The sequence below is a fragment of the Oncorhynchus tshawytscha genome, linkage group LG25 (assembly GCF_018296145.1).
Source record: "Oncorhynchus tshawytscha isolate Ot180627B linkage group LG25, Otsh_v2.0, whole genome shotgun sequence".
Lineage (NCBI taxonomy): Eukaryota > Metazoa > Chordata > Actinopteri > Salmoniformes > Salmonidae > Oncorhynchus > Oncorhynchus tshawytscha.
Genome location: NC_056453.1, coordinates 35,600,854 through 35,617,598, shown reverse-complemented (window position 1 = coordinate 35,617,598; position 16,745 = coordinate 35,600,854). Strand labels below are relative to the sequence as shown.

At 42.0% G+C, this 16,745-nt stretch overlaps 2 protein-coding genes across 4 annotated transcripts in view; one reads left to right on the top strand and one right to left on the bottom strand.

Annotated features, from left to right (window-relative positions):
- The first annotated feature begins 404 nt into the window (after positions 1–404).
- On the top strand, positions 405–7,411 carry LOC112224667 (neuromedin-K receptor). The gene is made up of 5 exons (XM_024388359.2): positions 405–1,031; positions 3,461–3,655; positions 4,426–4,576; positions 5,951–6,147; positions 6,606–7,411. Exons 1-5 carry the CDS (start codon positions 631–633, stop codon positions 6,763–6,765), a joined length of 1,104 nt encoding a protein of 367 aa, XP_024244127.1. The 5' UTR covers positions 405–630; the 3' UTR covers positions 6,766–7,411.
- A 1,620-nt stretch (positions 7,412–9,031) lies between these two features.
- Positions 9,032–16,745, bottom strand: part of LOC112224663 (hexokinase-1) — a 38,094-nt gene continuing 30,380 nt past the window's right edge. For all 3 annotated transcript variants that reach the window (XM_024388356.2, XM_024388355.2, XM_024388354.2), the window contains exons 11-18: positions 16,050–16,198; positions 15,697–15,816; positions 13,222–13,317; positions 12,797–12,896; positions 11,368–11,551; positions 11,119–11,274; positions 10,791–11,024; positions 9,032–10,503 (exon numbers count right to left, since the gene is read on the bottom strand). In XM_024388356.2, coding sequence (XP_024244124.1) covers positions 10,356–10,503; positions 10,791–11,024; positions 11,119–11,274; positions 11,368–11,551; positions 12,797–12,896; positions 13,222–13,317; positions 15,697–15,816; positions 16,050–16,198 — 1,187 coding nt within the window. In that variant the 3' untranslated portion in view covers positions 9,032–10,355. The remainder of the gene's footprint in view (positions 10,504–10,790; positions 11,025–11,118; positions 11,275–11,367; positions 11,552–12,796; positions 12,897–13,221; positions 13,318–15,696; positions 15,817–16,049; positions 16,199–16,745) is intronic.

The window sequence follows — 16,745 nt, the reverse complement described above, 5'->3', positions numbered from 1 at the left end:
ATACCTGAAGAAATTGCCAAATGTCAGACTACATGGAATCAATAGTGCAATATTAACCCATGGGTTTAAGGATATTTGGCCACATGATGTCATTGTGGTTAAATCTCTTCACCCCTATCACTTAGAATGAATTGAGCCATTTGGCCGAAGGAGCCCATTGCAGACTAATGTCACTCCTATCTGTGTGCCTGTTTTGCTTCATTGTGTTCTGCATGTTCCTGGACCTCTTTTGAGTGAGGCTATATTTGTAGGCTATATGTTATTGACAGCACTTCTAAAATCAGATGCTATTGTTGAAAGTGTGCATCTGTGCTATCACAGCTGTTGTATTATACTGAAACGTCAAACCCTACACTTTGATTACATTGTAGGCTCGTGCGCACATTCCAAACCGCTTGCTCTCCAATCACCGCTGGCAGCTCAGCTTTACGCACGCAGCCACTGGCAAGTCTGACAAAGTTCTGTGGCCATGAAGCGCATTTCAAAAATAGCAGGAGAGCCAGAGAGGGTCCTTGGACTTCACAACACCTGAATGGTTTTGAATTGCGATTTTTGTTCAAGAAGCGGACATCGGAACTAATCATTCATTGCCCAAAACGCTAAAGGGATTTTGTCTAGTGTGATATAGAGATGGCTACAACAACGTCGGAACCGGTTAACCTTTCAACAACCATACATTTTCAGGGTTATGGAAACAAGACGACAAACAATCGTTTTGAACAGCCGGATTGGCAAGTGGCATTGTGGGCAATTGCTTATTCACTGATAGTGATTGTGTCCGTCACAGGAAATGTCACTGTAATTTGGATAATTTTGGCCCACAAAAGAATGAGGACAGTGACTAACTATTTTATAGTAAATCTTGCATTCTCGGACTTGTCAATGGCTACTTTCAACACTGTCTTCAATTTTGTTTATGCTACACACAGCAACTGGTACTTCGGGTTGGGATACTGTAGGTTTCAGAACTTCTATCCCATCACAGCAATGTGCTCAAGCGTTTATTCTATGGCAGCTATTGCGGTTGACCGGTAAGAACATACGAGACTTGCTATTTACGTGAAACAGACTGATCTAGTCGGTAGAGACCACATAATTGTCAAGGGAAATAAAAAAAAATGCAATTTCCACTCAAACCATGGTGAATGTCTTCAAATTACGCACGTTCCCAAGAAGACATATAATCAATCTTATCATCAATGTCTGTATCACTCAGATACATGCCAAATGAAGCTACTTGTCATTGAAGTGGACATTAATACAATAATCTTCACATGCAGATTTTTAATTATATTTCTGATTTATATTAATACTTTTTTCCAATATAGCCTACAGAACACTGGAGATGATAAGAGATTATAATTATAATTCTGATGCTGCTTTAATTTGCTTAACAACACGAGATTTTTTTATATATTCAATTTATCGCTTCACCGGGTTTTATCGTCTTGTGTGTTCACCACAGTGCATGTCTGTGCGCGCATAAAAGAGCGCGCTAGCCTACCTAAATACACATTCTGTTGATATCGGGACAATTCGTATATTATTCTGCAAATAACTATGGATATATGCTGTTTAACTTTTGTGTTATACATTTCCTTAAAATCTCTCTGTTTCACTCCCACTCAATGTGTGTGTGTGTGTGTTTTTTCACGATATTAATGACATTCAATCAGATATTTCGTTGACAGCCGGTTAATTCTGGTTGTAACATCACCCTGAAATCAGCACCACATCCTTTTTGTATTCTTCAATTATAAAAATGTTAATGAGTTCAAACTAAGGTTGTATTGTAGACATTGCTGTTTTCAAAGCTCTCATGAACAGAAGTTATGTCATGTCATATAAACTCATCAAAAAAAGTAACGTCCCTTTTTCAGGACCCTGGTCTTTCAAAGATAATTTGTAAAAATCCAAATAACTTCACAGATCTTCATTGTAAAGGGTTTATACACTGTTTCCCATGCTTGTTCAATGACCCATAAACAATTAATGAACATGCACCTGTGACACTAACAGCTTACAGAAGGTAGGCAATTAAGGTCACAGTTATGAAAACTTAGGACACTAGAGGCCTACTGACTCTGAAAAACACCAAAAGAAAGATGCCCAGGATCCCTGCTCATCTGCGTGAATGTGCCTTAGGCATGCTGCAAGGAGGCATGAGGACTGCAGGTGTGGCCAGGGCAATAAATTGCAATGTCCGTACTGTGAGACGCCTAAGACGGCGCTACAGGGAGACAGGACGGACAGCTGATTGTCCTCGCAGTGGCAGACCACGCGTAACAACACCTACACAGGATCGGTACATCTGAACATCACACCTGCAGGACAGGTACAGGATGGCAACAACAACTGCCCGAGTTACACCAGGAATGTACAATCCCTCCATCAGTGCTCAGACTGGCCGCAATAGGCTGAGAGAGACTGAACTGAGGGCTTGTAGGAATGTTGTAAGGCAGGTCCTCACCAGACATCACCGGCAACATCACCGCCTATGGGCACAAACCCACCGTCGCTGGACCAGACAGGACTGGCAAAAAGTTCTCTTCACTGACGTGTCGCGGTTTTGTCCTACCAGGCAGGGGCGATGGTCGGATTCGCGTTTATCGGCGAAGGAATGAGCTTGACACCGAGGCCTGTACTCTGGAGCGGGATCGATTTGGAGGTGGAGGGTCCATCATGGTCTTGGGCGGTGTGTCACAGCATCTTTGGACTGAGTTTGTTGTCTTTGCAGGCAATCTAAATGCTGTGCGTTACAGGGAAGACATCCTCCTTCCTCATGTGGTACCCTTCCTGCAGGCTCATCCTGACGTGACCCTCCAGCATGACAATGCCACCAGCCATACTGCTCGTTCTGTGTGTGATTTCCTGCAAGACAGGAATGTCAGTGTTCTGCCATGGCCAGCGAAGAGCCCGGATCTCAATCCCATTGAGTACGTCTGGGACCTGTTGTATCAGAGGGTGAGGGCTCTTCGCTCATTCCCCCCCAGAAATGTCCGGGAACATGCAGGTGCTTTGGTGGAAGAGTGGGGTAACATCTGACAGCAAGAACTGGCACATCTGGTGCAGTCCATGAGGAGGAGATGCACTGCAGTACTTAATGCAGCTGGTGGCCACAACAGATACTGACTGTTACTTTTGATTTTGATGACCTTTGTTCAGGGACACATTATTCCATTTATGTTAGTCACATGTCTGTGGAACCTGTTCAGGTTATGTCTCAGTTGTTGAATCTTATGTTCATAGAAATATTTACACATGTTAAGTTTGCTGAAAATAAACGCAGTTGACAGTGAGAGGACGCTTCTTTTTTTGCTGAGTTTATTACAGAATGAGGACCCTCCCATTCATTCAGGGTTTTCTGAACATTTCAGTCTTCAGCGGTCTAAGCAGCCAATGACATGCACTGTAATAGGTCTCGGACTGTACCTGACCTTTGCTTGGTTCTCTTCCACAGATACATGGCCATAATCTACCCTTTGAAACTAAGGCTATCCTCCACGTCTACCAAGATTGTGATTGGTGTCATCTGGGCGGTGGCATTCTCCCTGGCATTCCCCCAGTGTTACTACTCTGTCACCGAGTACTATCCACCACGGACTCTCTGTTTCGTCAACTGGCCTGATGACTATGGTGGGAAACACCATCTCACGTGAGACACCCACAGTACCGTTCTCAGTAATGTGACTGTCTAGATCAGGGATGGGCAACTCCAGTCCTCGGGGGCCTAATTGGTGTCACACTTTTGCCCCAGCCCCAGCAAACACATGAGACTCCAATAATCAACTAATCATGATCTTGAGTTTAGAATATAATTAGTTTAATTAGCTGTGTTTGCTAGGGATGGGGGGAAAGTGTGACACCACTCCGGACCCCAAGGACTGGTGTTGCCCAACTCTGGTCTAAATGTACACTCTTAGAAAAAAGGGTTCCAAAAGGGTTCTGCGGATGTCCTCATAGGAGAACCCTTTTTGTTGCCAGGTAGTACTCTTTTTTTAGGTCCATGTAGATTAGACCCTTATGTGGAAAGGGTTCTATATGGAACCCAAAAGGGTTCTGCCTGGAACCAAAATGGGCCCTTCGAAGTGTTCTCCTATGGGGACAGCCAAATAACCCTGTTTGGTTCTAGATAGCACCTTTTTTATTTTATTTTTTATTTCACCTTTATTTAACCAGGTAGGCCAGTTGAGAACAAGTTCTCATTTACAACTGCGACCTGGCCAAGATAAAGCATAGCAGTGTGAACAGACAACAACACAGAGTTACACATGGAGTAAATATACATTGTGTGCAGAAATACATGCTTAATTTTTTTATGTTCAATACTTCAAAGTCTCTAATAGAAAAGGATGTTTCAAGCCCAAGCCCACGTTATCACATATTTGTATCTGTAATACTTGACCTTCAATATTTGTCTCACAGATACCAGATAGCTTTGATCATACTGATCTATCTGCTCCCCCTGCTGGTGATGTTGGTCACCTACAGCCTTATTGGCCAGACACTGTGGGGCAGTGAGATACCGGGGGAGGCCTCAGACCACTTCCAGAACCAGATCCAGGCCAAACACAAGGTCAGCTATGTCCTATTGATGCAAAGCCTTGACTGAATAGTTTATAATAACCTGTGTTCTCTATGTATCTCTATTTACTGAAAGCACTGCGTCCAGTATTCTACCAGTATGGTCATTGCATATGCATACCAAACAAAGACAAACACTTCAATAGCTTGAGCTGCACTAAATCAAGAGTTTAGACCCAGGTCTGGTGCATGTAATGCCATGGTATCAGAGATGCTCTGCTGTCTCAGTGTGTTGTCTCAGTGTGTTGGGCTGTCTCAGTGTGTTCGGCTGTCTCAGTGTGTTGGGCTTTCTCAGTGTGCTGTGTTGTCTCAGTGTGTTGGGCTGTCTCAGTGTGTTGGGCTGTCTCAGTGTGCTGTGCTGTCTCAGTGTGTTGGGCTGTCTCAGTGTGCTGGGCTGTCTCAGTGTGCTGGGCTGTCTCAGTGTGCTGGGCTGTCTCAGTGTGTTGGGCTGTCTCAGTGTGCTGGGCTGTCTCAGTGTGCTGGGCTGTCTCAGTGTGCTGGGCTGTCTCAGTGTGCTGGGCTGTCTCAGTGTGTTGGGCTGTCTCAGTGTGTTGGGCTGTCTCAGTGTGTTGGGCTGCCTCAGTGTGTTGTGTTGTCTCAGTGTGCTGGGCTGTCAGTGTGTTGTCTCAGTGTTCTGTGCTGTCTCTGTGTGTTGGGCTGTCTCAGTGCTCTGTGTTGTCTCAGTGTGTTGGGCTGTCTCAGTGTGTTGTGCTGTCTCAGTGCTCTGTGTTGTCTCAGTGTGTTGGGCTGTCTCAGTGTGTTGTGCTATCTCAGTGCTCTGTGTTGTCTCAGTGTGTTGTGCTGTCTCAGTGCTCTGTGTTGTCTCAGTGTGTTGGGCTGTTTCTGTGTGTTGTGTTGTCTCAGTGTGTTGGGCTGTCTCAGTGTATTGGGCTGTCTCAGTGTGTTGTGTTGTCTCAGTGTGCTGGGCTGTCAGTATGTTGGGCTGTCTCAGGGTGTTGTGTTGTCTCAGTGTGTTGGGCTGTTTCTGTGTGTTGTGTTGTCTCAGTGTGTTGTGTTGTCTCAGTGTGTTGGGCTGTCTCAGTGTATTGGGCTGTCTCAGTGTGTTGGGCTGTCTCAGTATGTTGGGCTGTCTCAGGGTGTTGTGCTGTCTCAGTATGTTGGGCTGTTTCTGTGTGTTGTGTTGTCTCAGTGTGTTGTGTTGTCTCAGTGTGTTGGGCTGTCTCAGTGTATTGGGCTGTCTCAGTGTGTTGTGTTGTCTCAGTGTGCTGGGCTGTCAGTATGTTGGGCTGTCTCAGGGTGTTGTGTTGTCTCAGTGTGCTGGGCTGTCAGTGTGTTGGGCTGTCTCAGGGTGTTGTGTTGTCTCAGTGTGCTGTGCTGTCAGTGTGTTGTGTTGTGCTCCCTGTAGGTGGTGAAGATGATGATAGTGGTGGTGACGACCTTTGCCCTGTGCTGGCTGCCCTACCACATCTACTTCATCCTGGGCAGCTTCAACATTGAGATCTACATGCAGACGTACATCCAGCAGATCTACCTGGCCATCTTCTGGCTGGCCATGAGTTCCACCATGTACAACCCCATCATCTACTGCTGCCTCAACCAAAGGTAAAGCTAGGCCACATCACAACCAAAGGTAAAGCTAGGCCACATCACAACCAAAGGTAAAGCTAGGCCACATCACAACCAAAGGTACAGCTAGGCCACATCACAACCAAAGGTAAAGCTAGGCCACATCACAACCAAAGGTAAAGCTAGGCCACATCACAACCAAAGGTAAAGCTAGGCCACATCACAACCAAAGGTAAAGCTAGGCCACATCACAACCAAAGGTAAAGCTAGGCCACATCACAACCAAAGGTACAGCTAGGCCACATCACTACACTCATCTTGTGGAAGTGGTATGATACTGTATCATAGATTCAACAACCTAAAACCCACATTCAAGCTGAACTTTTATTAATGAAGCAGAAATGCAAGAGTTAATTCTAAATGTTTATCAAAGTTAGCTGGCTAACTTGCTGATCTTGCTTTGTGATATTCCCATTGGAATCTCTCTTTTCTAGGTTTCGCTCAGGGTTCCGTCACGCTTTCAGCTGGGTCCCTTTCATCAAGGTGTCGGAGGAGGACAAGATGGAGCTACAGCACACACGGACCTTCAGGATGACCCGTAGCTATCGCACTGACAACACCAACAGCACTGTGGTCCACCACAACTCCACCTAACAAGATGACCACACCCCAGTCAAGCTCATGAAAAGCTGAGGACATGAGGACATGCTAAAGCTCATGAGCTCAGCTGGTAGGAGAAGTGAAACAAATCATGTTATTATTGTGTACAGTCCATCAGTCAGTCGCACCAAACACCTTTATCGTCACACACACACCAAATAGGTGCTGTGAAATGTGTTATTTTACAGGGTCAGACATAGAAGTACGGCCCCCTGGAGCAAATTGAGGATAAGTGCCTTGCTCAAGGGCAGGTTTCATTTACTGGCCCAACACTCTAACCACTAGGCTACCTGCTGCCCCAATGGGAAGGAAGAATAGGAAAGGTAACTCCCATGGTAGAAGCACCAAGCCTTATCTGTTGCAGTATTAAGGTAGTGTTATTATTTGTGTTGTTTTAGTGTAATATTGGTTTATGTTGTGTGTCACCTGACTTTGTAGACCATATTGTGAAATGTGCAAGTGAACCCAGGTTATTATTCCAATAACAGTACAGGCAGACAATGAGCAGTGAGCACTTGCAGAGCAACATAGGACAAGAAACACGTAGCAGACAGACAGAGCAACATAGGACAAGCAACACGTAGCAGACAGACAGAGCAACATAGGACAAGAAACACGTAGCAGACAGACAGAGCAACATAGGACAAGCAACACGTAGCAAACAGACAGACACAGAGCAATATAGGACAAGCAACACGTAGCAAACAGACAGACAGAGCAATATAGGACAAGCAACACGTAGCAGACAGACAGAGCAACATAGGACAAGCAACACGTAGCAAACAGACAGACAGAGCAATATAGGACAAGCAACACGTAGCAGACAGACAGAGCAACATAGGACAAGCAACACGTAGCAGACAGACAGAGCAACATAGGACAAGCAACACGTAGCAAACAGACAGACACAGAGCAATATAGGACAAGCAACACGTAGCAAACAGACAGACACAGAGCAATATAGGACAAGCAACACGTAGCAAACAGACAGACAGAGCAATATAGGACAAGCAACACGTAGCAGACAGACAGAGCAACATAGGACAAGCAACACGTAGCAAACAGACAGACAGAGCAATATAGGACAAGCAACACATAGCAGACAGACAGGCAGAGCAACAGCCTAAAAAGAAACAAAACAAATTGATAAAAGCAGCAGAGTGTTTCCACACCTCACAAGCTACAGACAACAGATATGGAAAGCGGAAATACACAGCTCGGGATTATGTTCACAAGTCGGATTGTCCTATAGCCATGTCTGCAACCTCTTCTACAGCCATATAACTGTCACCAAAATCAATATAGCACAGAACTTGACTTGTTTCGAGGCAACAACTTTTAAGTAGTTTTTAGATAACTCGAATAGGAAACCGTTGAGCAGACAGATTTTGTGGCAAGCAGATTGAAAGAGTTCTCAGGGACAGATGTCGTGTTCCACAGAGCCCATGTTTGCAGCTATGGTGTAAAATGTTGAAATAAGCTTTTCAACAAGTGTTTGTCAGTGCAAGGTAGTACAATTGAAATAGTCTTGGGGAGTATTCAATGGCACAATGAAGTCAGAGAAAAAACATCAATAATTGTGTACAACATGAAAACAGCCAATCACAAAGCATGTGAATTTAAAAAGGATCATGTGATATTTGGTAACTATTGCCTTTGTTGGATGTCACAGTGTGTATTTAATTTTAGTTTTGTTCCATAAAGAGTACTTTCAATGTGTCCTTGCGATGTGCTCAAAAATGTAATTTACATTTATATCCCGCTACATGTTTTGCTGCTTGTCAAATGATGTAGGTTTTGTTTTGTGTAGTTGATATTGATATAGTGTAATGTAGCATAGAAAAGTCACCCCACTGAGGAATTGTTTGTATTGTAAAATGTTACACTGTGCATTATTAGAATATGCTGGTGACTTTAGAAATTAATTACGGCTGTTGATAATAGACGATTTAAGTGAGATAACTTTCCACCTTAAGATAGTAGCATAATGCCAGTGTATTTATTTCATAAATTACTTTTGAGTGTAAAGTTTGTGTTAAGTTATTTCTTCATAACATCTTGCTAATATACAGAATGCTATTTTAACGTAACCATAACTGAAAAATATATATAGCTTTAGACATGTAAGTGAAATTATTTGACAAAACAACAAAAATATGGCTGTTGCTAACATAGCATCCTTGTCCATGAGCTTAACTGTCTGTATTATATTATCAATGTCCTAACTATAACGTCACTGGAACATTTCATGAACAAAAGCTCAGAAAGGAAGTCGACCTTTATTGGAAAAAAGTATTGTCATGATAATTAACATAGATATTCAAAGATAAGTAAAAGCTTCATATTTGCTTGCACATCAAAATAAAGTTTCATTTAATCCCATTGCATCATTTGGACCAGCTTTAGTGCATCTCTATAATTGTACAAAATAAATGTATTCTAGACATCTGACACCAAATAAGGCAAGCATTTATCATGTTCTAGCATTTATCATGTTCTATCATTTATCATGTTCTATCATTTATCATGTTCTATCATTTATCATGTTCTATCATTTATCATGTTCTATCATTTATCATGTTCTATCATTTATCATGTTCTATCATTTATCATGTTCTATCATTTATCATGTTCTGTCATTTTTGTACAGTAAGACTCAAACATTCAACTGCAGTATGCAAACTTATACTCCTATTTTGTTCCCTTTATTCTGTTATAAGCATCTTTTTTTAATTTGACATTGTACACTGTTGGAATTCAAGTCATTATCTTGTTCACAAAAGACACTTTTATTGATCCAGTTGCTTTAGAGAGCTGGTTTTCAGGAGGAGTTGTTAGGTAAAAAGCATGATTTTTTACATTTACTTAATATGACTAAACCTGAGAGGTTTCACAAAGACTGCCAAAGCAATGTATTAAGGAACAAATCCTACAGGGTGGCTGACTTTTGAACAAGCTTGTGCAATGAAAATATACTCAAAGGTCAAGGAACAATGGTGCATTCATGACAACCCTAGAAATTCTATCAAACAAAAGAAAAGTTGACATTTGACATTTTGGAAATACTTACAGAAGAATGCAATGTTAAAAATAAAACTCAATTTTGCAATAGAGATCTTTAACCTTACAATGATTATCCCCTATCACTCATTATGTCAAAACATCCACACTATAAAATAAATAACATTTTACATACCTAGGCAAAGTACAAGACATTCAAAGCAGAAATATTCCCTTTCTTCTCTTACAATAGCCCCAAATACCTACAGCAGTGTTCTAACATCACAAATAAGACTGAATCAAACAGAGCCCAGTTCCTTCCATCCGGTACAGCAGACCAACACAAACAGGAAAAAGGCTGGTAATAGCAGGTGTAAGATTTAAATGGTTTAGAAGCATGTAATGTTCCGTCATTGGTGCCCACAACGGGTTGTGTCTGAAGCAGAGTGGCAGACACTTGAGCAGCGTCATCGTTAAATCAAATCATAAAATCTAATTTTATTGGACACATACTGTAGCATACCTCTCTAACCATGTGTAAGGAGAGGTGGAAGAGGACGAGGAGGGGGGCAGGCCAAACAGACTCAGCTCTTCTCCTCCTGCTCACGCATGCGACATCCCACAGCGGTGATGAGGGCTGCACCCTTGCCACTCCCGTCCTCAGAGAGAAAGAAGTTGACATTGCACTTAGGGGCCAACTCTTTCACTGTCTGGTTCATGATTCCCGAGAAGCTGTGAAGGGATAGAAAAAGACATGGTTGGTCTCGTATAACACACTTAACTTTGTTCATGCTATTGTTACACTGAAAGTAAATCAATGAAGATGTAGAACTTGATAAAGGAGAATAGAACGAAGATGAGCTATACAATTTTTATTTTATAACTGCAATAAAACTACACAACCATTGCTGGCACATTCTCAACATTCACCATAATATCATTGTCAACTCGAATAACTCAGTCAATGACTGTGATACATGTTATTACAAGCCAATTGCAATCACATCATTATTACTCACTGTGGATGAAGCTTGTAGAGCGTTCCGTCCACCCCCACGGTGATGTCCATTTGGTCCAGCCCGCGGTTCTCTCGTATTTTGTCGACGACGGCGGCCATTCCAGCTCCACAGAGCTGGGCCGCCCGGTGAGACACTGTACCACACACCTCCTTGACAATGATACTGTCATCACATGTGCTGTCCAGACCTAGCTGCTGCAGAATGGACCTCACCTGCAGTAGTGCCAAGCGGTCACTGAAGGGAAAATGAAGACATTTTGTTGAGACCATTACACAACAAAAGGTAGTTATGACACCATTTCAATCGCAGATTCAATATGGCTGCCAACCTTTCAATCTGGGAGAGGAATTTAGTTTCGAAAATGCCTCTGGTCTTTAGGGTCTCTGATATCTGCCCTCTGAAGAGGAAGCCACGCTTCGTCAAGTCAATCAGGATGTTTCGCACAATCTCCCCTAGATACATACCACTGCACATCTTCTCATACCTGAGATAAAAAAAAACATAATCAATTACATATATCTAGATCTCTAATAACAAGACTATTCAATATCAAATAAAGAGAGAGCAGCCCAGTCACCTCTGCTTGCCAGGGTTGAGTGATAAGTCATCCACAGCTCTGTCATATTCTGTCCTGATGTCATCCAGACAGCCGTTGTCCCCGAAGGCGCCCCACTCCATGTTGACACACATCCTCCCCACATCTCCCTCCACCGTCTCAATGTTCCTCATCTCCTCCATGTAACAGGCGTTGCTGCCAGTTCCTGAAACCACAAACCATACATGTTGTTATGACTGTCCTGTGATGATCACAATGGGTCAGATCAGCTTGGCAATGATTGACAATAATCAGACCTTCGCTCACCCACAGAATAGGGGAAGAGGGAACTGGGCCGGTTTGACAGGTCACACACACCCGGTTGTAAATTGCAGGAAGAAGGGGGGGGGGCTCTGTCTCCCCCTTTGGTATCAACCAAAGGAATGTCTTTGATTCACAGACAGTTTTCATGCCAAAATTCGAACACGGTCAAAAGTGGATACTGGAACAATATTTCTAACATAACAATGTGGGGAATGGTCAGTGATTACATAACAAAATTGTATGGACAAAATACTGTAACTTGGAAAGTGTATCCCCTTTATCTGTCAAGTTTCCATCCAATACGTTGTACATATAATATGAAACATTTGTTAAGATTAGAATGTGATTTTATGGGGGATAAGAGAATCTTTCTCCTATAAACTGTTCATAGTATGTAGCCACGCCCTGAATGAGGTCAGAGAGCGTGTCAGACTGACAGAACCGTCCCCTTTTGACGAGAGTGCATAAAAGGATTGGCAACAGAAAGTAACATTAGACCAAGAAAGACAGGGAGTTGCAGCCCACGTCTAAAGTGGTTTAAACGTTGAATCTCAGAGACCAGGAAATGTGAGCCAGGAGCTACATTTTTTAAATGGTTGGAATTTTGGACCTCAACACGAGGTGAAGAAATAATCTCACGAGCTGCAACTCTTGTCCATTGTGGTCCAAATCCTGAATACCAACACAAGGGTAAAATAAACTCCCGTCTCAGACAATCACTGTTACATCTGATTAGCTGTCCTGAGTCAAATATCTCAGCCTTTCAGAGGAGGGCTGGTTCCGACCAAAAACAATAATAATAATAATGTTCTGTAGTTGTCTAGATATAGGGACATTGTTACTCTCGCAATCAGCTGTTATTCTGATCATTCCTACTTTCACTTGTCCTCTCCGTTGCTCAAATCTATATTGCCATGGTCTAGAATTAGTTTTGAAAGTACTGCCCTTTGCCAGGTGCAGGAAACAAAATGTACATCATAGAAAATAAATCGATACACCTGGACACTGTTGAGGGCTCCACAATACTTTGCGAAGACACAGGAACAGTCAACAGTGTGTGCGTGTCCATTTCCTGCCCATGCTCTATCATTAGGCAGAAATCATTTCGAATCAGCAATATGAATGTGTCTGAAAACAGATGACCAACCTGCAATTAGGCCAACCTCACAGGTGGCTTCTTCATATGCACATGTCATCATGGTCCCAACTGTGTCGTTCACTACTGCCACTACGTCCAAGTCAAACTCCTGAAGTAAACACAGTTGTAAAATCACATGTACAGGACGTCTTTGGGAAACATATGCAATGGGGAGATGAGCAGAACTGAATTTATAGAAATACCACTGACAAATATTGTATCACAACTTTCTAAATCATGGTAAAAACAAACAAAAAGAGCTGCCTCCAGCAACTTTTGATTGTCAATATATGCCCATATGATCTCAGCTTGTATATATTATATACCCAAAGAACAGCCACTTACAGCAGGGGCCTTCGTTATATCTAGGGCCAAGAGATTTTCCTGCTCAGGTCCGGGCTGAGGTTAAAGAATCATGCCACCTCTCTACTTACCTCTCTCCGTTTAATCCCCTCTCTGAGAAGCCCCACAACATTCTCCCCTTCACAGTCAGTGGCCTTGAATCCTTTGGTCCAGGTGACCAGGATGCCCTGAACAAAGACACAGGGATGTTCTATTAGTGATTCACACACACACTGACACACACACACACACACACACACACACACACACACTGTGTCAAGACTTAGAGGTTTGTTTGACACTCAATAAATTAATATATTAGCTACTATCTTTATAAAACATGCAACAGGACAAACAATGCACTTCTTTTGAGCCTAAAATGAAGAAAATCGGCGCAAAATTTAAAATGGGGATCCTGCCTTAGTTTTGTGGTGGTATTAAATCTCTCTCTAACATATATAGAGAGAGCGATATTATATATATATATATATATATATATATATATATATATATATATATATATATATATCTGTCAAGTTTCCATCCAATAGGTTGTACATATAATATGAAACATTTGTTAAGATTAGAATGTGATTTTAAGGGGGATAAGAGAATCTTTCTCCTATAAACTGTTCATAGTATGTAGCCACGCCCTGAATGAGGTCAGAGAGCGTGTATATATATATATATATATATATATATATATATATATATATATATATATATATATATATATATATATATATATATATATATATATATATATATATATATATATATATATACACATACATACACACACACAGTAGCTGAAGTCGGAAGTCTATATAGACCACAGCCAAATACATTTAAACTCAGTTTTTCACAATTCCTGACATTTAATCTTAGTAAAAATCCCCTGTCTTAGGTCAGTTAGGATCACCACTTTATTTTAAGAATGTGAAATGTCAGAATAATAGTTATTATTTATTTCAGCTTTTATTTCTTTCATCACATTCCCAGGGGGTCAGACGTTTACATACACTCAATTAGTATTTGGTAGCATTGCTGGTAAATTGCTTAACTTGGGTCAAACGTTTCAGGTAGCCTTCCACAAGCTTCCCACAATAAGTTGGGTGAATTTTGGCCCATTCCTCCTGACAGAGCTGGTGTAACTGAGTCATATTTGTAGGCCTCCTTGCTCGCACACGCTTTTTCAATTCTGCCCACAAATTTTCTATGGGATTGCGGTCAGGGCTTTGTGATGGCCACTCCAATACCTTGACTTTGCTGTCGTTAAGCCATTTTGCCACAACTTTGGAAGTATGCTTGGGATCATTGTCCATTTGGAAGACCCATTTGCGACCAAGCTTTAACTTCCTGACTGATGTCTTGAGATGTTGCTTCAATATATCCACAATTTTCCCTCATGATGCCATCTATTTTGTGAAGTGCACCAGTCCGTCCTGCAGCAAAGCACCCCCACAACATGATGCTGCCACCCCCGTGCTTCACGGTTGGGATGGTGTTCTTCAGCTTGCAAGCCTCCCCCTTTTTCCTCCAAACATAACGATGGTCATTATGGCCAAACAGTTCTATTTTTGTTTCATCAGACCAGAGGACATTTCTCCAAAAAGTACGATATTTGTCGCCATGTGCAGTTGCAAACCGTAGTCTGGCTTTTTTATGCCGGTTTTGGAGCAGTTGCTTCTTCCTTGCTGAGCGGCCTTTCAGGTCATGTCAATATAGGACTCGTTTTACTGTGGATATAGATACTTTTGTACCTGTTTCCTTCAGCATCTTCACAAGGTCCTTTACTTTTGTTCTGGGATTGATTTGCACTTCTTGCACCAAAGTGGAGACAGAACACATCTCCTTTCTGAGCGGTATGACAGCTGCTTGTTCCCAAGGTGTTTATACTTGCGTACTATTGTTTGTACAGATGAACGTGGTACCTTCAGGCATTTGGAAATTGCTCCTAAGGATGAACCAGACTTGTGGAGGTATACAATTTTTTTTCCTGAGGTCTTGGCTGATTTCTTTTGATTTTCCCATGATGTGAAGCAAAGAGGCACTGAGTTTGAAGGTAGGCCTTGAAGGCCTTGAAATACATCCACAGGTACACCTGGAATTGTGATACAGGGAATTATAAGTGAAATAATCTGTCTGTAAACAATTGTTGGAAAAATTACTTGTGTCATGCACAAAGTAGATGTCCTAACCGACTTGCCAAAACTATAGTTTGTTAACAAGAAATTTGTGGAGTATTTGAAAAACGAGTTTTAAGGACTCCAACCTAAGTGTATGTAAATTTCTGACTTCAACTTTATGTATGCATGTACACTACACACACACACACACACACACACACACACACACACACACACACACACACACACACACACACACACACACACACACACACACACACACACACACACACACACACACACACACACACACACAGCAATGAGCAAGTTGTGAACAATATGTCTGAGATGTAAAAAGCTGATGAATGGCTGATTACTTTACACCTCATCCGACCCCTAGTTTAAGAAACCTTGCTGTAAAGGATGCAGTCAGCTCACCGCATCCAGGCTGGTTTGTCTACACGGGAACGAGAAGGTGAAGCCCAGAGGCAGGCGGGTGTTCTTCATGCCCATGTAGTCCAGGAAGTCAGATATGCACTGGACAATGTGGTCAAAGAGCTAGAGGGGGGGAAATGGAGGGTATGTTTCAACAAGCACATGTAACATTTACTTAAGTTACATAGGTAACAAAGGTTGGCTGTTAGAATGTGCTTAATGTGTGTTCTATTGTTTCTATGGAAATATAATAGAAGCTGTTGCGTTTACCTTTTCTAATATGTGAGAAAATGTTTATTGTTTTGGTACAGAATGAGATAAGTCCATACTCTATTGAAACTCCAAAACTAACTCACCTCCTCTCCGGTCCCCTGCATCACCTCCATAGGAATGGCATATATTTTGTTATGCATCTCTACTGTCCGCCGCTTGCCACTGCGGATCTTTACTAACAGCACTCTAAAGTTTGTCCCTCCTAAATCCAAAGCCAAGAAATCACCCTTTTCTGGAAAACACAACATAAGAATACTATCTTTAATTAAACAAAATATTATTGGATTTTCCATTTCATTATGAGGCGATTAGAAAACATAAGTGATTATAAATGGTTCATAAAAGCTTATGACAAGTCTTACAATGCATTGTACTTGTTCACTTTATGTAAAGTGTTACCACTGTCATAGCCAATTGAAATTAGGGCTCAGACAAGCAGTGTGTTATCAGAGTTTAATCTCTCATTAGAATTGGATTGATTTACATCAAGGTGTGGGAGTGCTGTGCAATAATTGTGCTAGTTTTAGAAACACATTGACCTTAATCAGGGCACTGCAAGAGGGGCTGAGCCAATAAAATGCACAATGTAATGTCCTTACATGGAAAGAGGCCATCATTATACAGCAGTGTGGCAAAGCATTAAGGATCTGTCAACCTGTTGATGTGGTTCTATACTGCATGGAGATCTGTCAACCTGTTGATGTGGTTTTATACTGCATGGGGATCTGTCAACCTGTTGATGTGGTTTTATACTGCATGGGGATCTGTCAACCTGTTGA

Bases quoted from the DNA above. Each gene is read 5' to 3' on its own strand.
- LOC112224667 (XM_024388359.2), top strand. From the start codon at position 631: ATGGCTACAACAACGTCGGAACCGGTTAACCTTTCAACAACCATACAT. The intron at 1,032-3,460 runs GTAAGAACATAC...TCTCTTCCACAG, and splicing joins GCAGCTATTGCGGTTGACCG to ATACATGGCCATAATCTACC. The intron at 4,577-5,950 runs GTCAGCTATGTC...TGCTCCCTGTAG, and splicing joins AGATCCAGGCCAAACACAAG to GTGGTGAAGATGATGATAGT.